Below are 24,145 nucleotides of genomic sequence, written 5' to 3'. Positions count from 1 at the left end.
CCTAAAATTATGCCTATCCGAATACCTGAAACTGAAAACTGAGAAACTTCTGAGCCTCAGTGACTTCTCACAAGTAAATAATCTATAGAGTAGAGCTACCTCCCATTCCAGTTTCTCAACATGTCTGTGAGACAGTGGCCTCTGCGATGCAAATGAGGCAGCAGATGCCCTGTTCCACTCAAAATGCAACATGGTATCAACAGGGGACCAGAAGACACACAGCAAGTGCCAAAATCTCATCAGCTAAGCACCCTTGGGCTAAAAGGACCTTGAGCTGTTTCCCTAAGAGTAAAATGGAAATAATAGTAGCTGCTATTTAACTCATGGGGACATTCTGACACTAATAAGAGGTACATGGGTGTATATTAGGCTTCAGGTGTTAACGTCCTACAAACTGACAGCCTTTATCTGCATGCACGGAGAAGATAGATAGGGGGAGCAGAACTGAACAGCTGAGTCCATGACATTCATGTATGTGTCATGTATGTAGCAGAACTGGAGGCCAGACAGAAACTCAGTGGACCAGTGGCTGTCTCTTGGTTGGCTGGTTTTCCAGAGTGAGCAGGAGAGGGCTGAGTCAGCGCTTGCCATAGGGGAGGCCCCCTGCCCTGATAGGCACTCAGAAGTGAGCTGAATTGTGCTGGTTTTGTTCTAAGATGCAACGACTGTCCTGGAGCCTGCTGTCCCTCAGGTGTGACATTAAGCCCTGATTCATTTCCTCAGCAGATTTGACTGTTTTGTTGGGTCATAATGGATGCAAGCTAACACCTTTCTAAGTATTATTGCTGACTAGTTTGCATGACAGATCTGATGGAGCTTGTAGGCCAACTGGAGATGTACAAGCCAAGCCTTTGGAAGATCCGATAAGCTGGAAGAACATGCAGATGCACGTTCTCTTGAGATGCTGTCTGCTTTATATTGGAATTCTGTTATTTCATGTGATTTCACTTTTCTCTCTTGGATTTTAATACTTTGAAGTAGCTATTGATCTTGTAACCCTTATGATGGTCAAGGCTTGATGTTTAGTTAACTCAGAGAAGTCGGACTGGGCCAGCATGGGGGAGTGTCAAAGGGTCTTATGATGAAGCCACCTGGAATCTAGCCTTAAGACTCACTGAATTTAACAGCTTGTTTTATTATATTTTAACTGATTGCAGTTTTTAGGTTGAAAATCTAAATCCATGCTCTTGTTTTTAAAAATTGAGACTAGAAACAGATGCAGAATAAAAAGTATGCCTTTCAAACTTGGGGGGTGGTAACAGATATGTTCACTATCTTGCGATGATGCTTTTATGATGTATAAGTATGTGAAAACGTACCAGGTTATACACCTTAAATATGTGCATTTTATTGTATGTCAATTCTATCTCAGTAAAATAGATAAAAACTGTGTAGAGATGGAAATTTAAAAAAGAAGTAAACCCATGGATCTCCTACCACGACCCCAGTTGCCTCCTTCAGACACTGCTGCTGCTTGCTGTCTTGCTGTCCTTCTAGAGTGTTCCTTCATGTACTTGAACCAAACAGACTTTGCTCTGACTGGGCCCTGCTGGTACAATCCTCCCCTGCCCGTCCTCCACCTCCCACCACGGGTCTTGTGGCTTTTTTGTCCATCACCAGCACAGGCTTACGACACACCTTCAGCCTTAACTCAGAAGCTTTTACAGTGGCCCTTTAGGTTCATCTTGGTTTAAAAGTAAAATTCTGGGCCAGAGAGGAGGTTAGAGCTGGCAGAAGCTGGGTGTGGGTCATTCTGGCAGGTGGAGCCTGGGCACCTGGTCGCCTCCAAGTTGAGATGTTCTAATTCTCTCCTGTTTGCTCTAGTGGCAGTGCTGTGGGGCTTTTGGAGCTGATGATTGGAACCTAAATATTTACTTCAATTGCACAGATTCCAATGCAAGTCGAGAGCGATGCGGCGTGCCCTTCTCCTGCTGTACTAAAGACCCCGCGGTAAGTGACTGCCAGAAACCCGCTGGCCATGCATCACGCTGACAGTGTGTGTGGGATGAGCAGGTTCTTTTTTTTCTGGAAATCTCTTCTTACCCACCTATTCCTAATTGTAGCTCCTCTTGCAGGGGGTGGGGGTTTAGAGCTCAGATCATCTCAATAGGAGTAATCATATATATATGTGTGTATATATATATATATGTTAGTTGCTCAGTCGTGTTCGATTCATGCCCAACATTAATTTAGCGGTTCATGCTGGTTCCTGTTCTAAGCCTGTGTGCATATTGGCTCATTTCACTTTGGGACCTTCCCGCTGGCAGATACTACCATTGTCTTCCCTTTTCAGGTGAAATCAAGGCCCATGGAGTTTAAGTAGCTTTCCCAGGCTCGCACTGCTGGCGAGTGATGGGGCTGAGCCTAAACTCGGGCAGCTGCCCATATCGCCTGTATTCCTTCCTCGTGAGAAGGATGGACCTGTATGGAAGCACTGCGTTGCTTGGAGTTAGTAACCCTTTTCTTGCCAACTCAGCTCTGAAGCAGTCCTAGGAACAGGAGAAGAGTCTGAGACAAGCTAGGACGAGACCACTGCGGGAAGACTGTGGCTGCCCACACTCGTGGCCAGAATGGTGACAGTCACTGCAGCTTGTATTTTAGGAAAAATTATAAAACCTGTCCACAAGCCACACTCTTTACTGTGGGTTTGATTGTATTTTGAGTCAAATTATTTGTCTGGTGTAGTGAATGTGTCTCAGACTAGTCAGACTCTGCGACCCCATGGACTGTAGCCCGCCAGGCTCCTTGGTCCATGGACTTCTCCAGGCAAGAATACTGGAGTGGGTTGCCATTCCCTTCTCCAGGAGATCTTCCTGACCCAGGGATCGAGCCCAGACCTCCCTCATTGCAGGCAGATTTTTTGTCTGAGCCATCAGGGAAGTCTGATACACAGTATGGCTTAAAGTACAGCTCCCCATCTGTATATAAAAGCCAGAATTGAGGGTTAGAACAGTAAATGTGAGAGAGAAGGTGCCCTTGGCCTTTCCTTGCTCCTCAGCCTCTCTCTGACTGGTCAGCCACCCGTGTCTTCCCCCAGACCCGCCCTTCCCTACAAGGGACAGGGCCACATGGGTGCTGATGAGTTAGTTCAGTGGCTGGTTCTCCCCTGCAAGGTGGATGGTGCATGGCTCTTTAAAAGGGGCCGTTGTTCATCTGTAAAAACACTGAATCATTATGCTATGCCCCTGAAGCTAATATAATATTGTAAATAAACTATCCTTCAATTTAAAAAATGAAAAAAGAGAGAGAAGGGGACAATGGTCTCAGGTAGCAAAGGAGAACTTCCCCAGGCTCAGCCTGGGCTGTTCTCTTTGTCTGAAGGAGACTGAGAATCGGTGAGGACTGTGCTCTGGACCTTCCCCTGGAAAGCCAGCCTTCCTCACCAGCTCACTTCTCCTATCCCCTGGGTGGGCTGGGAGGCAAGAGAGCGCCCAGCACAGAGCCCAGGGTGCCTGCCCGCCCAGGCAGCAGACAACAGCTGTGCTCTGTCTGTCTCCTGCCTCTGCCCTGAGTGAATATTCCAGCAGGATTCTGAAGATTCTCAGAAGATGCCCCCCCTCGCCTTTCAATTGCAGATCCTTTGGGACGAGATGTCTCATTCCATAAATGCTAAGCTAGTAAAATCCACCGCATGCCCTGCAGGCGAGAAACATAAACAAACCTGAAACAGCAGAACCCACGTCTCTTCTCAGGCCTGTGAGATGTCGGGGCGCCTATCCACACACGTGTTGGTTTTAATTATCAAAATTACTTGTTCTTGTAGAAAAACCATTTAAACAATACACAAGTGTGTGTATTGTATCTTAGACACTTGGTCATGTCCGACACTTGTGACCCCATGGACTGTAGCCCACTAAGCTGTCCATGGAATTTTCCAGGCAAGAATAGCCTGGAAAAATGGAGTGAGTTGACATTCCCTTCTCCAGGGAATCTTCCTGACCCATGGATCAACCCTCGGTCTCCTGCATTGCAGGTAGATTCTTTACTGTCTGAGCCACCAGAGAAGCCCAGTATACTAGTATATAGATTCAAAGATAGAATTCCCCACTGAAGAGCATAAATGGAGATAATCATTATGAAAGTCATTAGAAGAAACTTTTAACTGTGGTTTTTGTCTGTCTCCAGTTCCCTAAACCCATTAGCTTCTTGAGGTTATCAACTTTGAATTCAGAGACTCCCACATAATGGAATTGCTAGTCTCTCTGATATTTCCTGAGTCTCAGTTTTCCTCATTTGGAAAGGAAGGAATATTTAATACCTCCTGAGGATTGTTATAATAATTCTATGGAATTTTGTGTGAAAGTGTTTAACACAGTGCCTGGGACATCTGTGTGCCCAAATAAACATTTTATGACCAACATTTAGCAGGGATCTTCTGCTGACCGTGGATGGACTTTCTGTCTGACAACAGTGAGTTTCAGTTTTCTGTTTCTTTTCTCCACCAGGAAGATGTCATCAACACTCAGTGTGGCTATGATGCCAGGCAAAAACCAGTAAGTGGAATCCCATCTTGTCGCTTAGCACAAAGGGTGTTGGAGGAGCTTTTGAATTTGCGTGGTGACGCTGTGCTCTCCTTTTCCCTGTGAAGGAAGTCGATCAGCAGATTGTAATCTACACGAAAGGCTGTGTGCCCCAGTTTGAGAAGTGGTTGCAGGACAACTTAACCATTGTGGCTGGTATTTTCATAGGCATTGCCTTGCTACAGGTAAGATGGCTGTCATGGGAGATGGTGCCCTGGGAGAGCCCTCACCAGGACAGACGCTTTGCTTAGTTCCTGCATGTCACAGTTATTAAGACACCTTGGAGGGCTGGGGAACAGACCTCAACTCTATTTGGTTTGTATTTTGTTAAGGCTCTGATTTTAGATACTACTATCCTGGAAGACTTTAGGGAACCTTTTTTCCTTTTCAAGATGGAAAAATTGCTGGGGTCACTAGTTGCCTACTGGCTTTCCAGCGTTTCCATGGGGTTAGTGATGTGGCATTGTGACAGCTGATCAGACAGGAATGGTCAGATGGAGAGCCTTGCCCAGTGGCCAGGCTAAGGCTTTTTGGAGTTTCTCAGACACTCTGTGCTCCTTTCTCTCTCTGGATCATCTTTCCAAAGTGCTGGGAAGGGAAGGGAGCACCCACTTTTCCTTCTGGGAAGCCCCAAGAACTGGGCTTTTCTTTTTGTGGAGATGTGATACTTTCAACAGAGAGGGCCACAAATAAGGTACAATGATCGAAAGAAATTAAAGAAGACCTGAATAAATGGAGAGTCATCCATTGTCACAGATTGGAAGATTTAATACTGTTAAGGTGGCAATACTCTCCAAATTGATCTATAAGATTCAGTGCAGCCTGCCAAAATGACAACTGACTTATTTGCAGAAAGGGACAAGCTGATCCTACAATTCATATGGAAATTCAAGGGACCCAGAATAACAAAACACACTTTAAAAAGCACAAGGTTGGAGAATTCATACTTCCCAATTCAAAACTTATGACAGAGCTACAGTAATCAAGATAGTGTATACTGGCATATGGTTGGACATATAGTTTAGTGGAATGGAACTGAAAGTTCAAAAAAAACCTTTAGTCTACGGTCAGCTGACTTTTTTTGACCAGGGAACCAAGACCATTCAATGGGGAAAGAATGCTCTTTTCAGCAAATGGTGCTGGGCTAACTATTTATACAAAAGACTGCATTTGGATCCCTAATCACATATAAAAATTAATTCAGAACTGATCAAATACCTAAATGTAAAAGGTAAAGCTATAAAAGTTTTAGATGAAAGTATAGGTGTAAATCTTCGTGATCTTGAATTAGACAAGTGTTTTCTTAGATATGATGCTAAAAGCACAAGCAACCAAAAAGAGTGGATAAATTGGACTTCATCAAAATTAAAAACTTTTGTGCTGAAAATGACACAAGAAAGTGAAAAGAAAGCCCACAAAATGGGAGAAAAAATTTGCATATCAGTACATCTGATCAGGGTCCTGTGTATAGAATATATAAAGAGCAACTCAACTATAAAAAAAAAAAAAGACAAACCCAATTTAAAGGTGAGCAAAGGGTTTGAATAGACATTAGTCTGAAGAAGATACACATTAGCTCTTTGTAATGACATCATTAATTATTAGAGAAATTCAGAACCACAATGAGATACCACTTCACACATACTGCTGCTGCTAAGTCGCTTTAGTCGTGTCCGACTCTGTGTGACCCCATAGGCAGCAGCCTACCAGGCTCCACTATCCCTGGGATTCTCCAGGCAAGAACACTGGAGTGGGTTGCCATTTCCTTCTCCAATGCATGAAAGTGAAAAGTGAAAGGGAAGCCGCTCAGTCATGTCCGACTCTTCGCGACCCCGTGGACTGCAGCCCACCAGGCTCCTCCATCCATGGGACTCTCCAGGCAAGAGTACTGGAGTTGGGTGCCATTGCCTTCTACAGACAGACATTAATAAGAACTGGTTAGGATGTAGAGAAATTGCAACCCTCAAACATCACTAAAGGGAATGAAATGGACACAGTCTCTTTGGAAAACAATTTGCTAGTTCATGAGAAAATTAGAGTAACCGTATGACTCAGCAATTCTGCTCCTAGGTATGTGCCCCAAAGTACTGAAAGCATGTTTACCCAAAAACTTGTACATCGATGTTCATAGCAGCATTATTTGCAATAGCCCCAAAGTGGAAACCATCCACATGTCCATCATTCATAAACAAAACGAAGTTTATCCATATAATGGAATATTATTCAGCCATCAAAAGAATCAAACTACTGTTGCAACATGGATGAACTTTGAAGACATCTCACTCCATGAGAGCAGACCAACACAAAGGCCATATATTATATGATTCTATTTATATGTCCAAAATAAGCAAATCCACAGAGACAGAAAATAGCTTAGTGATTTCTAGGACTGCCAGGATGAGGGGGATGGTGGGGTGACTGTCCCGGGGTACAGAATTTCTCTGGGGGTAATGAAAATGTTCTGGATTCAGATAGTGTGGTGATGGTCGCACATTCTTATGAATGTGCTGAGAATCACTACATTATACACTTTAAAAGGATGAATTCTGTGGGATGTAAATTCTATCTCAATTTTGAAAATCAAAGATTTTTTAAAAGGTGAGATTCAGTAGCCAAAAGAAAAAGCCTAAACCTTCCTCTACTTGACGCCTTTCCTCCCTTTCTCAGATCTTCGGGATCTGCCTGGCCCAGAACCTGGTGAGTGATATCGAGGCTGTCAGGGCTAGCTGGTAGAGCACCTGCCACAGCCACTTCCAGACACTGGATAGACCCAGCCTTCCTGACCCTCCAGTGCACCCACCTGATACCCATGCTGCACGGACTCTGATCTCAGAGGCATCCCGCAATCCCAACTGATGGAGCTGCCAAGAACTTAGTTTTGGTGGGGGAGGTAAAACTGGGAAATGCTGCTCACTGACAGAATTAAAAAATAACCAGTATGAAAGTCTTTGCGCCATGAATCTCTAACTGTAGCCATGAATTTCTGGAAGGTTGGATACTTACCAAATGAAAAAAAAAAAAAAAAAAAAGAAGGGAGGGTGGGGGAGCCAGATGTTCTAAGTTTGTGGAAGAGTCTTGTCCCTGCTTCAGTGATGGGAAAGCTGTCTTCTGTGCTACGGCCTGAGGAAGTGTGTCGTTTCTGAAACTCAGCCCCTTACCTGGGAGGGGTGTGTTTTTAGCATCCCTACGTTTCAAGGAACTGTTAACAACCATCGTCCCAGGAAGAGAACAGCTTGCCTTTGGGTTCCCATTTTGTGACCGCATTCGACAAGGAGCTTGGGTGGCCTCATCTGGTCTCTCCTGGAGTGTGTCCTCTTAGAAGTTGTGTATTCCGTGCGTGCTGAGCAGGGGCTTTGGAACGTTTCACGATGCTGAATTCTAGCAGGACAGATCTTTTCTGTAAGTAGGCCTGAGCTTTATTTATCAATGAAATCCAAGGAGAAAATGAGGTTAACGAGGAGGTAGTGAATACTGTAGCCCACCAAATTAGTTTTTGGGTTTTTTGGAAACTCTGGAATACTCTAGGGTTTTGTTTTGTTGTGGGCCACCCCCCCTCCCCCTTTTTTTTGTCTTCCAGAAGCAAAAGCTATGATACAGTTTCTCTTAAATTTTAGATTTTTTTTTTACTCAGCTCGAATATTAATTTTTTATATAATCGCTCTGCATGACCTGTGAATCTGAATCCACCAGCTCCTTTTCATGCCGTCTTTCCTACAAGCCTTTATAAACGTTCTTCTGTCAGCATTTATTTCGTGGGTCCGCAGCCTTAAGTGGTGTGTGTCCCCCCGCACCCCTCCCCCCCATCCCCCCGGTCTGGGAAGGGACCAGCTGGGCGTCACAGGGGCATCTGTGGACTCAGTCTCTGAACCATGTCGATCGATCGTCATGGCCTCTTCTGCAGGCTTCCCCTTTCTCTCGGAATGGAATTAAACCCAGTTCTGAAATGGTGTTGACAGAGTCAAAAGCTTCTGATGGTTTTTTCCTTCTGGTTTTCGTTTGTTTTGATGAAACAACAACAAAAACGAAACCAGAGTGCAAGACCAGAGCTGCTTCTGTCCTCAGTGCCGACTCACCAACAGGATGGTAACAAAGCGCAAATGTCTCAAGGAGGAGTGCTGATTGGCCAATCAAGGGGGAGTGCTGATTGGCCGAGAGTTCTGTGATAAGGCGGGAAACACTTGTAGAAACTGCCTCTTGCCTTGTCCCCACTCCAGGTGGCGGGGGATGGGGGACACGAGTTTTGCCCCCAGAGTTTAATCCTAACTGGTGTCTACCAGGATGTCACCTACCCCGGGGAGCAGATCTTAGTCTGTGGGAAAACCGCAGGCATGTTTCACAGTGATGACACGTTGGCCCCCACAGAACCGGGCAGCCAGCTAGCATAGCTTGTGGAAACTTAGCAAGCTTTTCCATTGTGGCCCCACGTTGCATTGCTGTGGCTGATGAACGTGTCCGTCTGCTCAGAGAAAGGACAAAAATTCTTTGAAAATCTAGTCGCCAGAGTTAAGGTGTGTATGACTCTGCATGTGTGTTTTTGTGTCTCAGTGTAGTTAAGAGATGTTCATTCCGTATTCTGGCTGTGAGATGATTTTATTTCATTTCTGTCCCCACCACGTTGTCATTCCATATTGATTGTCATTCCAACCTGGAGAAGACTTGAGCCCTCTGGTTGGCACTCTTGTTTGTTACCTCATTCATTCTCCAGTGAATTCCATCTGACCAGCTGATTCAGAATCAGGCAAGCTTCCCACCCTTTGGCACATCTAGTAAAAGGCCAAACAGCAAGTCCGAGTTCTAAATTTTAATTAATCACCCTTTTTTTTTTTTTTTTTTTTTTTTACACTTGAGAGTGGTTGTAATAAAGGCTGTCATTAATAAACTTGGTTCTACCTTACATCGAGTTCTATCTGTCTTCATTCTCTCTTGTTGTGAAATTCTCTAATCCGGTGGTGATCAGACGTTAGCATGCATTGGAATCTCCTGGAAAGCTTGTTAGCACACAGATTAGTGGGTTTGCCACATCCCCAGAATTTCTCGTTTAGTGGGTTTTGGGTGGAGCTTGAGAATGTGCATTTTTGACAAGTTTCCAGGTGAACTGTTGCTCCGTGTCTGGGAAAGACACTTGTCAAGGCACCCCTCTGACCAGGTTCTCTCAGAGAGAAAAGAGAGAGAGGGAACATTTTGTGTCTGGGGAAGGAAAGGTCCTTTGTGCTGCTGGACGCAGACTAATGAGAGATGGGGCAGAACTGAGGATGTAGGAAATCTGTCTCCGAAATCACTGTCTGTGATCACCATCACCTGGGGACCATGCAGAATACAGATCAGGCTTTGCCCCTAGCAATCCTGGAGTGGAAGTCGGAGCTTATATTTTTTTTTAAGAAACTCCCATGAAATTTTAACACACAATAAGATTTAGAACCCATAGACCTAGGTAAAACTTAATAACATTCACAAGCTTTTTATGGGAAAACAATTTCTAGCAGTCCCTTAGAGCAGGATTCTTAAAAACCCACCTGAGTTTTTAAGATTAAAATACCAGTGTATTGATAAATGTCCTTTCATTGTGAACTATCTCTGCAGAAGGCTTCTGTCTTGCAAACTACTAAAGACTTTTTTCAAAGACAATAAAAATTGAAGGTTCATACAGTATTCTCAGACCTTGACACTGTGTTCCCTTACTTGTTTGAGGAAACAGTGTAGCTCACTTGTCTGGATATTTGAGACAATGTTATTTTGTTATTATGGCTATAAGGAAATTTATCAGGGGTAAGTGGAGATAACCAATTCACATTTGTTGAGTTTTCTTAGCTGTGCTGTAGAGATTATGTGTACATGTGAGGTAATTGGACCTCTTTGTTCAGAACAAACTGTGGGCCAACAAAGGAGAAATGTCACAGCTCAGAAGTAAAAAAAGATGCTTTGTCTACAAAGCTTAGAACTTACAGGAAGTTTCTTCCAAGTTTGTTAGATAGACGTTGGAGGATGATTATTGGATTTGTCTTTATCGCTCTTGTTTAACCAGTTGCCCACAAATAGCATTCCCTTCTGTGATTTACAGATATACAGTTTTTTTTTTAATGAATGCAGGGATTCAAAAGTAGACTTTCATGTCATGAAGCACTTGAAAAAAAAGTGCCTTTCCTTGTTCTTTCTCTTTTTTTTTTTCCCTCACCAAGAATAAACCTCTCCTTCTCTTTCAGCTTTCTTCCTGCTCCAGGTCCCTGCCACCCTTTTCTCAAGGGGATGCTGAAAAATGTTGCTTGGCTTTTTCTTCTTATGCAGCCCGCTCCCTCCTCCGGGCCCTGTGCGTGTTGGTTGGCGGGGGTTGGGGTAGGGGGAGAGCAGGCAGGGATGCACTAATTCTACAGTTTCCTGTTTCCGGCGGGCTTGGACCGTAGCCCTGGGAAGCTGGTGGGCTGAACAATGAGAACCCTGGGCCCAGGGACCTCCCCAGCTCTTTTGTCATTTATTCCACGAAGCCCTCCTCCTCTAGGGAGATCCTGTGGAGACCTCCAAGGAAGGACTGGGAACCTCTCCATAAACACTGGCCAACAGGGTTGGTGGCCAGCTCTCTCCAGGGAGGCCAGGGGGCTGTTTCTTTGTGATGCCTTCTCAGGAGGAGGAAGCCTAAGCTTTGAATGAGAAGGAAAATGCAGTGTTTGGAAATACTCTATCTTGGCCTTATTGTAGTGACATGCTAAAGTCTAGGCGTGACAACAGAGGAGGCAGGTGTATCTGGTTAGGGGTAGGGCTCAGAGAAGGGAAGCCAGACTGCTTAGGGACCAAAGCCATCTGTAGACTTGAGCCTTTCTTTTTGGAAGAGTTTGCAACAAAAGAGTTTATAACATTATAGTTTGCAAGACTTAGTTAAGGGATACAGCTTATACAGTTAATTGAATAGTTAATTGAATACAGCTTCCTTTGGGGGATTTTCATGCTGAGTAGTTCTTGTGTAAGTTTGGCCTCCAAGGGGAGGGATGCCCGAGTGAGTCCATCCTGATTTCCTTTAACCCAAACCAAACTCCTCAGGACCTGTCCTGACCATGCAATTTACCCCTTCACTTCCAGGAACTCCCAACAGTAGAAAAGCTGAAGGAAGAGCGGGTTAGTTCCTGGGCTTTGCTCTGTAAAGCTACTCCAAAAAGAAAACTGCAGCATACAAACAAGGTAGCAGTTTGCATGCTGTTGCTCTGCATTGACTGTGTAGCTGCAGTTCATGTGCAAGAGGGCCAGCTAGAAAGCTGCCTTTGAAATGTGCGGCTCGTCAGCTTGTGCTAGCTTTTGCTTTTGCAGAACCTCTAGTTTGAAAAGAATGTTTTAATAGCCTGCCCTCTAGTGGCGATCATGTAAAAGCACTCCTGACAAGTTGGAAGAGTGACCGCAGTCTATTCAGAGGCACTAGCTCTTTGCAAGAACTTGAGGGTGTACAGCCATATGTTGCTTGCTGAGAGTGGGAAGGTGTTTTATTCCTTTGACATTCGTGAAAATGACAGAGCTTATTTTGGAAAGTCAGGGAGCAGGTGTTAAGCTCCCTTCACCATCTAAGTCCTGATACTGCTGCTGAAACTTTCCAGTGAACTGCAGCAATGTGTACAGGTTGAAGCTGGGCCCCGCCCTGCTGCCTAGACTTGGAGTTTATAGATGGGGTGGCGAAGGTCTGAAAATGCTAATCTGCGGCAGGAGGCACTGCCTCTGTCCAAATGCCCACCAAGGAGGAGAGGTGTGCTGAACTTTTATACTTTCCCCTACCCCCCACTGGCACTCGGGGGGTTTCTGTGGTCCCCAGGGTCCTGATCTGCATCTCAGTTCCTCTTCAAAACAAACAACACTCCTGAAACAAGGATTAGACGTTCCTTGTATGACTGTTTCCTCTGAAAGCACCCCTGTGGATCACCACGTGGAGTTCACTTTGATCTGAGACTCTGCAACCCTGGTTTTAAGGGCTGTGAAGTCGGGTGGAATGTTCCCGACTGTACCTTGTATTTTAGGAGTTTGTTACAGATTGAACCATGTCTTCCAAAAATTCATGTGAAGCCCTAAACCTTCAGGACCTCAGAGTGTGGCCTTCATTTGGAAATAGCGTGCGGGAGATGTAATGAAGATAAGGTCATACTGGGTGGGTTCCTACTTCTGTAGGTTATTGTCTTTATATAAATGGGGAATGTGGACACAGATGCACACAGGAGAATGCCATGTGAACATGAAGGCAGAGATTGGGCGATGCATCTATAAGGCAAGAAATGCCAAAGACGGGTGACAAGTCACCAGAAACCAGGAGAGAGGCGTGGAACTGATTCTTCCCCAGAGCCTGCAGAAGGAACCCGTCATGCCAACACCTTGACTTTGGACTTGTAGCCTCCAGCATTACGAGACAATAAATCTCCATGGTTTAAGCCATCTACTTTGTGGCATTTTGCTTCAGTAGTTTCTAGGAAACCAGTAGAGTCTGAACTCCTATTGCTGGCTTTCAGGATGGAAATGTATAGAATATGTGTGTGGCTCTTATTATTTGAATGGACATACCTGACTTGGGACTTGCTCTCTGTATCTGCTTTAAGCTCTTTGAAAATTGCTTTGATGTGTTTTGTGGGACATTTAAGACATAAGCAATGTTTTATTACATGATGATTAAAAGTGGTCATACTGCTGTATGTATTTCTTTGAAGTAAACCATCTTGAATGCACCTTGTGAGATGGATTAAAGTCTTATAAATAAAACAGCTGTTGTCCACGACAGTGCTTTCTTTAGTCTTGTTACTTTGTGACTGAATCAGCCCACTAATCCACCAACCCCCGCTGCAAGCCAGCTCCCAGGTGTGTGTGCTGTACCAGGCCTTGAAGTAAAAGGTGACTTCACTGAGAGTTTACTGTGTTCCAGGCGCTTTGCTGTGAGCACTCTGCATGCATTTTTGAGGAAATGTAAACTGAAAGAATAAAACCACACTTGTGGAAAATGCAGACTTCACCAAGAGCTTCCCGAGGTGGTGCTGCTGAGATGGGAGGAACACAAGCAGGCCCAGCGGAAGAAGAGAAGCCTGACCCAGGCCCCTGAGGGAGGGCGAAGGAAGAGACTCCAGGGCAGGAATGAGGAGGTGAGTGCTGCTAGGGATATGGGGAGGCCCTGGCGCTTCCAGAAGAGGGAGAAGCATGGGTAAGCCCCGAGAAGTTCAGGTACACAGAGTCCAGGAATTGTGGCCAGTCTCTGGCCCATGCTGGGCACTCAAAAACTTGCTGAATGACTTGGGTAGGTAATTGTGGAGATGGGTTTGAATGAGGAGGTAACTGATGCAAAGTAGAATTTTGGGTAAAGCTGGACAGTGTCTGCAGTTACAACCCCCCTGCCATCTGATTCAAAATTTAAAAATCTGTTTAAAAACTCAGACTTGTCTATCAAAGCATTTTGTAGAAGGCAATAGTGAGTTTTTTGGTAACACCCCAGGCCTTCTAAAGAAGTGACCATAATTTTGCAAACTGGCAAGTCAAATAGTCTTAGAGCTCTGCAGGCCGTGGGAAGTGCCATATTTTATCCCTGTTCTGAAATCCACCTTTTTCCTCCATCTAGTTCCACCATCCTCTGAATTTCTATGACCTGGGGGCTGGCATGGAGCTCGCCGTTTGGCAGTAGGGGACATGGCCCTGAAGCTGGCAGAGGCTGGAGTTTGTGTTCCACGGTAGTTCTCAGCTCTAGTTACCATTAAGATCACCCAAGACCTTTAAACAAACCCCCGCGCAGCCCCTCCCCATCCCTGTTTTAAAGCTTCCAGGTGGTTTGAACATGCCACTAGGGCATCTCAAACTTTATACACATATATCACCTGGGTCTTAATTTACTCGGATCTAAAGTATCTGGATTTGGGAGTTCTCTGGTGGCCTAGTGGATAGGATTCTGCGCTTTCACTTTCATGGCCTGGGTTCAGTCCCTGGTCGGGGAACTGACATCCCACAAGCTGTGCGATGTGACCAAAAAAATAACAACAACAAAAAAAAGTAAAAATAAATTATCTGGGTCTGATTTAGCTGGCCTGGAGTGGGACTAGAGAATCTGAGGCTCTGCAGGCTCCCAGGGGACGTGGATGTCCTTTGCAGAACACGCTTGGAGAGGCAAGGACAGTCTAGAGGTTCGCCTCATGTAGAGCTGTGCAAAACCACTGTTATACTGATATTGCTGGTCGAGATCTTTCCTAAAAGTTCAGTTCAGCCGCTCAGTCGTGTCCGACTCTCTGCGACCCCATGAATTGCAGCACACCAGGCCTCCCTGTCCATCACCAACTCCTGGAGTCCACCCAAACTCATGTCCATCGAGTTGGTGATGCCATCCAACCATCTCATCCTCTGTCATCCCCTTCTCCTCCCGCCCTCAATCTTTACTAAGCTGAAATTTTCAGATCTGGGTAGGAAAATAAAGGGTGATTATACATGGGCAATATGCATATCTTTGTTACATACATTTTATTTTGATTACAAAATAATGTAGAAAACACAAGAAAACAGAAAAAGAAATAAGCTGTATTTTCATCACCTAGAGGCCTATGCTGGTAGACACCATCTAGAGCCATGTTACTGTGTGTGTCTTTCCATTACTCTCATGTTTGTTTTAAATTGTCTAATATGGTTTATACTGTTCTTTAATCTTTTTAAAAAACAGCATTTTCAATATCAGTGAATATTTTATACAATAACATTTTAAATTTACTATACTGTATATACTGAACTAAAAAGCCTCTTGATGAAAGTGAAAGAGGAGAGTGAAAAAGTTGGCTTAAAGCTCAACATTCAGAAAATGAAGATCATGGCATCTGGTCCCATCACTTCATGGGAAATAGATGGGGAAACAGTGGAAACAGTGTCAGACTTTATTTTTTTGGGCTCCAAAAATCACTGCAGATGGTGACTGCAGCCATGAAATTAAATGCTTGCTCCTCGGGAGGAAAGTTATGTCCAACCTAGATAACATATTCAAAAGCAGAGACATTACTTTGCCAACAAAGGTCCATCTAGTCGAGGCTATGGTTTTTCCAGTGGTCATGTATGGATGTGAAAGTTGGACTGTGAAGAAAGCTGAGTGCCGAAGAATTGATGCTTTTGAACTGTGGTGTTGGAGAAGACTCTTGAGAGTCCCTTGAACTGCAAGGAGATCCCACTAGTCCATCCTAAAAGAGATCAGCCCTGGGATTTCTTTGAAAGGACTGATGCTAAAGCTGAAACTCCAGTACTTTGGCCACCTCATGCGAAGAGTTGACTCATTGGATAAGACCCTGATGCCTAGAGGGATTGGGGGCAGGAGGAGAAGGGGACAACAGAGGATGAGATGGCTGGATGGCATCACCGACTCGATGGACATGAGTTTGGGTGAACTCTGGGAGTCGGTGATGGACAAGGAGGCCTGGCGTGCTGCGATTCATGGGGTCGCAAAGAGTCGGACACAGCTGAGCGACTGAACTGATATACTAGTCTATTGTATCGATCAAGGGTCCACAAGACGTGGTGGAGAGAATTTGGGAGCTTCCCAAGACCCTCTCAAGTCCACAAGCTCAAAATTTTTTCATAGTATAATAGGACATCATTTCCCTTTTTGGTACCTTCTTTCCGAGTATACAGTGTCATTTTTCAGAGACTACATGATGATATGATATCACTCTGACAGCTAATGGAATATGTGTGTATTTTTGTTTTTAACTATTTCTCCCTTTTAATATCTAATATTAAATATTCATGGAAATAACCCACATACACAAAAACTCTTCAGGGGCTTACGCCATTTAAAGGGATCCTCAGACCACAAAGTTTGAGAACTCCTGATGCAGATAAACTATAATTGAATTAATCTACCCATCACTATTAGAAATTTAGACTCTTCCCCATTAAATAACAGTACAGTGAACTTTCTTATACATTGCACATAGATACCCTGGTGGCTCAGATGGTAAAGAATCTGCCTGGAGTGTGGAGGACCAGGGTTTGATCCTGGATTGGGAAGGTCCCCTGGAGGATGGCATGGCAACTTACTCCAGTATTCTTGCCTAGAGAATCCCATGGACAGAGGAGCCTGGCGGGCTACAGTCCATGGGGTTGCAAAGAGTAGGACACGACTGAGTGACTGAGTCCTAATAGCGTGGAATGACTAGATCAAAGGCTTTAAAAGCATCTCATTTGTGGCACCAAATGAATACTTTACCATAGACATTTAAATTTTAAAGCGAAAATTGTTTCAGTCAAGATTTGTACCCAAATAGAAAGAGGAAAAATTAATGTCTTCTGCTCCAGATTAACATTTTTGTTCACCTTATGAATTAGAATGCCAGTTACACCGCAACCGCGATGGAGATGCTCAACTCCACAAGGCGTCTCTAGTGCAGAGCTGCATGCCCTCCCCTGTCACATGCCTGGAGTGTGAAAGCTTGAATGACAGAACGACTCTCAAGGGTCTGTCGGGCCATTTTAGGAAAGATCATCTCAGGACTCTGGCTTCACATTCTAATTTATTCTAATTTAATTTCTGCTGATGCTTTCTTTAGTCTGCTTCCTAGAATAATTGGTAATGGGGACTCAGCACACTTTTTTTTTTTTAACAAGGAAAAAAAACATACAAATTTATTGTTTTACATGTATATGGCAGTCTTCAAAAGGAAAATGAAGACCAGGAGTTATTAGGATCAAAAGCTTAAATACCTTGTTACACAAAGAGCAATAATTTGTGGGGATGACAAGACAGAGGGGCCTGGGCTGGGGCAGTGTGCTGGGGGCCAGTGACCAGCAACTAAGTGGGGGGGGGAATTAAGGGAAGGTCATCTTAGTAGATGTGTCTGTATAGGTCCATTTTGGCATTGATTCCACGTCTCTGGTGATATAAATGTTCTCTTCCTGGTAGAGGTCAGGCATCTTTCTCGGGCAATTTCATGTTCTGCTGTTTCTCAAGCTGAATGCACATTTTGAGCCTTATGTATATGAAACATTCTGTTAATACTGAATTCTAGAGCAAGAGAAGGAGAGAGCAGAAGGTATTAAAATAAGAACAAAGAGTAAGGCGGGGCTTATTCCTCCCACCCGCAGGGCAGAGCAAAGCCTGGAGATGTTGATTCTTTTATTGACTCTGTTGTGGAAAGAACTGGAGTTGGACTGGACAGTGAAACATGTGCCTTAATGACTCAGTCTCTGTGGCGACCCTAGCTGGTCACTTGCTGAGCCTGATGGATATCATATGGTCTGTACTCAGTGAAAAGCTCTTTAAGTTGCTTTAGTCCATGTGTAGCAAAAGAAGAAAGTCACAGACTGTGTGCTGGTTGGACCCAGAGCGTTGGCCACTGATGACAGTGTGGGTGTGGCTTCTCTCTTCAGTCCTCAGTGCCTGCCTCATAAGATGCAGATAATCATGCCTACATCACGGAGATGTTGCAAAGATGAAAAGGGTCGACCCGCTCTTCTGCCCCAGACCTCACTTAAATCAGCTTTCTCAGGGAGGTCCCCTCAGAACTCTGTTAAGCCCACCAAGATGCGGTCTTGCAGCATCCTGTCTGGGAGAACTCACCACATTCGAACTTACTTGATGACATCTCTTTTCCATGGAATTGGGAACCTCTGTCCCTAGCACCCGACCAGGCTGTGGCTTTGAGCAAGTCAAAGGAGGATAAACAGATCTTTGTTTCTGGGTAGAGAGTACCTGTCCAGAGCTCAGGAATCCCCCCACCCCCTTTTTTTTTTTGGCCATGCCACACATCTTGCAGGATCTTAGTTGCCCAACCAGAGACTGAACCTGGGCCTACCACAGTGAAAGCGCTAAGTCCTAACTACTGCACTGCCACTGAAGTCCCAGGGTCCCCCAACTTTATAAGGGGTCTGCAAGCAATCCTGACCAACTTCCCCTGGGCTCAAAGTCTCTCTACTATTCCGCATGGTACAAAAATCTGCCCCTGCCTCCAGCGGGAGGCACTGTCTCTCTTACAAGTATGCTAGGTGAACATCCTTGAAGAGATTGAGACGAAAGCTCTTCACAGAAGTATAGAACTGCAAGACACCCATGAAGAATTGTCTCCCGACACTGGGAACGCAGCACAATTACCTGCAGATCTCTATTAGTCTTTCTGTCTTCCATTAGCACTAGTTCTGGTTCTAGATCAAACCATAAAGCAATCTGCTAATCTTCTGTTTAAACTTTAGTTTTCCACTACGTAATAACAAGTTAAAATGTCTCAGGCCCTCTTCTGTCTGCTCTGCTCTATATTTCCTTCCCTGTCTCTTGCTTCTTCTCTGCTTTTACAGGTGCCTTCTGCCCCAGGAGGCCCAGAGCTGAGTCATCTCTGCAGAACCCCATGATTCTATTTATACAGCAGCTGGCATCCTTACTTGCTTGCTTTACTATGACAGGTAAATATCCCTCTTCTCCTCCCTCAGTGGCCCATATCTATCTAAGATATCCAGAGTGCAACACAGTATGTGCTCAGTAAATCTCTGTAGTGAGGCAGGCTGCTAGGTCAGCAAATCAGGCTGTTTGGGGATTTTTTGAACTTTGAGGTTAGAGTGTGTAGCCCCCACTGTTTCAATCCACTGACTTCTGTGGCCATGGCCAGTAAGCACAACAAGTTGTTCTAGGAAGGCCTTAATGCTTTAGTGACTAGCCATGTGCATCAAGATTTCATCCTGATCCAAATAACAGAAAACCTTGCTGTAGGGGTTGAAGCAGGCAAGTGTGTCCCCTGCATTGTCTGCGGTGCCTCGGTACATAGCTGATCTTTTGGTTCATTAGTGCTACCAGGGATCTAGGCTGTTTCCACCTTTCTGCTCCACTGTCCTTAATGTGGAGGCTTGCATTCTCATGATTGTACCTCACAGTTGCAAGAGGGCTGCTGTACTTCTGGGACCCATGTTAAGGTTTGAGGGAGGGAAAAGAAAGAAAAAAAAAGGCAAAGGGCCAAAGGCCTTCTAGCAGGTCTTTGCCTAATTCACTAAGGGATACCCTCCCCATGAACTTCTATAGAAGGGTAATGCCCACTTGGAAAGCTGGGGAACTAGAGTGTTTTAAGCTTGGTACATTGTCCCCCTGAACAAAATTGGGGTTCTGTAAATAGGGCAGAAGGGGTAGCTGGATGTTGGGTAAATCACTTGCAATATCTGCCCCAAAGACAAAATGTCCTTTTTCTTGTCTTTGTATTTTTAAAAAATTTATTTTATTGGAGTATAGTCGATTTACAATGTTGTATTAGTTTCAGGTATACAGCCAAGAGATTCAGTTCTTATATATATAATACTTTGCATCTGCTGTGCTGTGCTTAGTCGCTCAGTCGTGTCCTACTCTTTGCAACCCCATGGGCTGTAGCCTGCCAGGCTCCTCCGTCCATGGGATTTTCAATGCAAAAATACTGGAGTGGGTTGCCATGCCCTCCTCCAGGGCATCTTCCCAACCCAGGGATCGAACCCAGGTCTCCCTCATTGCAGGCGGATTCTTTACCGTCTGAGCCACCAGAAGAATCTATATTATTTATTTATTGGTTCTACCAACATCAGCCTTTGCTTAGGTCCACTGTTCCTGTCGCTGATTTTGAGTCTTGATTGATTTCTTCTTCCTCTTGCATGTTCTGCTTCATCTTCTCAGAAACTGAAGGCAGTTTTGGATCTCCTATTGATATTATTTTCATATTCCATATTGATATTATATTCAGTCATAGCAGGGAGGTGGGGAGCCCTGGCAGTTTTTGATCCTGGGCTAGTCGCCTCTGGAGAAGTTTTGCAAGGTTTGACAACCATTTGTGAGCTAGTGCCGCACTTTAGCTCCTGTTCTGTGTGTGACTCCTGGTGGTCAGAGGCGTGGAGACTTACCTGGCTCAGGACTCCTCAACTCCAGGAAAACGGGGAACATGCTCTCCTTTTGTGCGTGATGCCCGTGAAACATTTAGCAGCAGGCTGTTTCTCTTCATGGGTGTTTTGGTTGAGAGTGGATTGAAACTTTGAATTGTATGTGCCTTTTTAAATGAAGAGACTTATTTCTGAAGGGTTGACTCTTGCTAAGTTGCTTCAGTCGTGTCTGACTCTCTGCGACCCTATGGATTGTAGCCCACCAGGCGCCTCTGTCCATGGGATTCTCCAGGCAAGAATACTGGAGTGGGTTGTCGTGCCCTCCTCTGGGGGATCTTCCTGACTCAGGGATTGAACCCACAGGAAATTGTGGTTGATCAGGTTACCCCGGGAGTTTGGCAGGTTATTAGAATTCTGCGCTTCTCTAAGAACAGAGAGTAATTGCTTGGCTAGCGGGTCCCCCATTACATAAGAGCGCCTTAATCATGGGGTAAAGGAGGTGGGGAGGGTACTTTGGGCCTCAGGAGAAGGGCTGTATTCCTGATCCAGCTGAGAAAGGATGTTCTAAATTCCTGCAGTCCCTCTGGGTGCTGCTAGCCATGTGAGAGCACAGGAGGTCAGCAGCAGCACCCCCCTGTCAGCAGGATGGCGTGGGTACACGTGTGGGCACGGCTCGCAGCTGTCTGGGTCTCCGTATTCCTGACACTTGACAGACTGCAGCTGTCACCGGCCTTCAGAACGTCAAGTCTTTTTTCTGAGGTGCTAAAAACAGTGCAAGTTGGCACAGGTCATAAAAACGCCCTTGGGTCAAGTATCTGGACCTGTGTTTGACAAGGCCTTTCCCTTGGCACTGCTTTTCTCTCCCTAAAAATCCCCACCCCTTACTCCTGGTCTGGAAGCAGACAGATGGCACATGAGGTCTCCACAGGGTCAAGCCACATGGGCTTCCAGGGGCTGTGGCGTTGAGGGGAGCTGGGGCAGGTGTGGGGGACTTGAACGGCTGGAGATGCATGCTCTGTCCAGAGGCACAGGGTCACAGTCACCCGCTGCCCTCCTGGGACACAGCATGGCTGGTTGCCAGCTCTCCCCATTATAAAAGGGAAGTCAGTTAACCGGATTAGTGTGGGTGTGCAGATTCATCCAGATTTTCCATGTTTACAGCTGTTCATTTTCTTATTTTTTCAAAACACCATGTGGACCAGACAAAGATGTATGAGGGCCCACAGTCTGCCATCTCTGAGGAAGAAATGGGTCAGCCAGGTCACAGATGCCTTGGGAGGATGAAATGAGGATTCCTGTGGGAAAGGAGGCCCTCTACCACTCTCCCTCCTCTCCTTGTGAGTGGGCCTGGAGAGTGTTCATCACTGGGAACCAATCAGAATGGTGGTTCACAGGCTATGGTAAGAGGTCTGTGTTGGGAGTGGTGGACGGCAATGCTGAGAGGCAACTGGACTTCCATTAGCTATAGCTCCAGCGGGTACTGGGAGGTGTGTTCCATGCCCTGTCTAATATCAGGTAAGTGGTGGTGCTGAAGGATGAGTGGGTGGAATTGATTAAAGGCCTGGAGGTCAGGAGGGGGAGGTGCAGTCACCCCACCTTTGTGACCCCACTCCCCCGTGTGGTGGGCTTCCCTGGTGGCTCAGCTGCTAAAGAATCCACCTGCAATGCGGGAGACCTGGGTTGGATCCCTGGGTTGAGAAGGGAACAGCTACCCACTCCAGTATTCTGGCCATGGAGAAGTCCATGGGGTCACAGAGTCAGACACGACTGAACGACTTTCACTTCTTTCCGACTTTTGTGGTGGGTGTCCCTAGGAGACTAGGAAGCGCTGGGCGGGAGCCAAGAGTGTCCAAAAGGTGACAAAAGTACAAGTGGGTCAGGAAGAGTGCAAAGAGGCTGCACTGGGAAACTGAGGACCCTTGAAGAGAAAAAGGAACATGGCTTCTAACTTAAGATGAGGGGCAGAAGGCAGAGGGACTGACAGGTCAGATAGTTTTTAGTTGAGCATCTGTAAATATTCACAACTTAGCACTTGGGGTTTGTTTTTCTAAACTCGAAATACATCTTTAATGTCCAGATATAAGAAAATGGCTTATATCTTATGTAAATTAGAGTAAAAGTAAATTATGGTACATCCATATAGTTGAAGAACATGCAGCTGTTAAAAATGAGGTTATGAAAAAAATGCGGTTATGAAACAGAGTTCTTAGTAATGTGGAAAAATGCTTATTGTGTAAGTGGAAAAAAAGGAGAGAGCTACATGTGGCATAACACCTCGACTACATAAAAGACGCACACACACAGGGCCACTGCTGTGGAGAGCACGCCAGGACATCCTTCCGAGACTGCACCAGACAAAGCCTGCAATTTAGAGTAAGGGCCTGGCGATTCAGGTTGTGACGTCCAGATGTACAGTCAAGGTCAGAGGCAGCTGACCTCCTCCGGTCCTGGTGGTGGGGTGATGGTGACTGTGGGAGGGCACAATGTCCTCTAAGCGCAGGGGTTTTTCATCTGAGGTATGAACTCCCCGAGGACAGCATCTCAGCAGGCTTGGCTCCATCCTTAGTAATACAGTCCATTAAAAACCACCCCCTGCCCTGCCCCCAGTCCCACCATCTGGGTAGAAGGGAGGCCTATGTTAAAGTAGATATGGCTCTAAGATTCAGAGTCAGTATTCATATAGGAGTTTATTTTTGACAGTAATCTGAGGGTACAGCTAGAGTTTCTTTCCTTTAGGATTCCTGGGAATCAATAAATGACAGAAGAACTACTGCAATAGTAATAATTTGTCACCTGTACTTGAAAATTAGATTGTTAAAAAACTGAAGTATAGTTGATGCGCACTATGTTAGTTTCAGGTGTACCAATAGTAGTTTGATATTTTAACACATTATGAAATAATCACCACGGTAAGTCTAGTAATCATACAAAGTTATTACAATATTCTTGACTATATTCAAGAATATTGTATCACATCCCTGTGACATTGTCACTGGAAATCTGTAGCTCTTAATCCCCTTCACTTATTTCGCACAACCACACACCCCTCTCCCTGTGGCAACCACCAGTTTTTTCTCTGTAGTTTGTTTCTGTTGTTTTGTTAAATTTCACAGTAAGTGAAATCATATGGCATTTGTCTGACTTAATTCACTTGGCATAAATACCATCTAGATCCATCTATGGTGTTGCATATGCTAACATTTCACTCTTTTTATGATTAATATCTCATTGTAAATTATAGTCAAACCTTAAGGTTTCAACTGGGTCCAGTTATATGTGGGTCTTTTCAGTATAAGCTATGGCACTACACTTGTCAAGGTCGGTTGATCCACAGACGTGAGACCATGGATCCATGGTGCTTGAGCCTCTGTGGAGTTGGGTATTCAAGGCAGGTCCTGGAACCAGTCCTCCGTGGATATTGAGGTACGACTGTGTACACCACTGTATCTTCCTCATCCATTCATCTATTGATAGACACTTAGACTGCTTCTGTATCTTGAACATAGGGATGCAGATATCTTTTCAAATTAGTGTTTTTGTTTTCTTTGGGCAAATACTCAGAAGGGGGACTGCTGGACCATAGTGTAGTTCTACTTTTTTTTTTTTTTTTTTTTGAGGAATACTAGACATCAAATTGCCAACATCCATTGGATCATTGAAAAAGCAAGAAAGTTCCAGAAAAACATCTATTTCTGCTTTATTGACTATTACTGTGTGGATCACAATAAACTGTGGAAAATTCTGAAAGAGATGGGAATACCAGACTGCCTGACCTGTCTCTTGAGAAACCTATATGCAGGTCAGGAAGCAACAGTTAGAACTGGACATGGAACAACAGA

General features: G+C 45.0%; 1 protein-coding gene across 2 annotated transcripts in view; it reads left to right on the top strand.

Moving 5' to 3' along the window:
- The window catches only part of TSPAN5 (tetraspanin 5), a 179,603-nt gene extending 172,139 nt beyond the window's left edge, over positions 1-7,464 (top strand). For both annotated transcript variants that reach the window (XM_055587761.1, XM_055587762.1), the window contains exons 5-8: positions 1,825-1,950; positions 4,446-4,493; positions 4,589-4,705; positions 7,188-7,464. In XM_055587761.1, coding sequence (XP_055443736.1) covers positions 1,825-1,950; positions 4,446-4,493; positions 4,589-4,705; positions 7,188-7,253 — 357 coding nt within the window. In that variant the 3' untranslated portion in view covers positions 7,254-7,464. The remainder of the gene's footprint in view (positions 1-1,824; positions 1,951-4,445; positions 4,494-4,588; positions 4,706-7,187) is intronic.
- Positions 7,465-24,145: the final 16,681 nt, after the last annotated feature.

The sequence above is a fragment of the Bubalus kerabau genome, chromosome 7 (assembly GCF_029407905.1).
Source record: "Bubalus kerabau isolate K-KA32 ecotype Philippines breed swamp buffalo chromosome 7, PCC_UOA_SB_1v2, whole genome shotgun sequence".
NCBI lineage: Eukaryota > Metazoa > Chordata > Mammalia > Artiodactyla > Bovidae > Bubalus > Bubalus kerabau.
The sequence above is the reverse complement of the archived record's forward strand: the minus strand, read 5'-3'. Positions and strand labels throughout refer to the sequence as shown.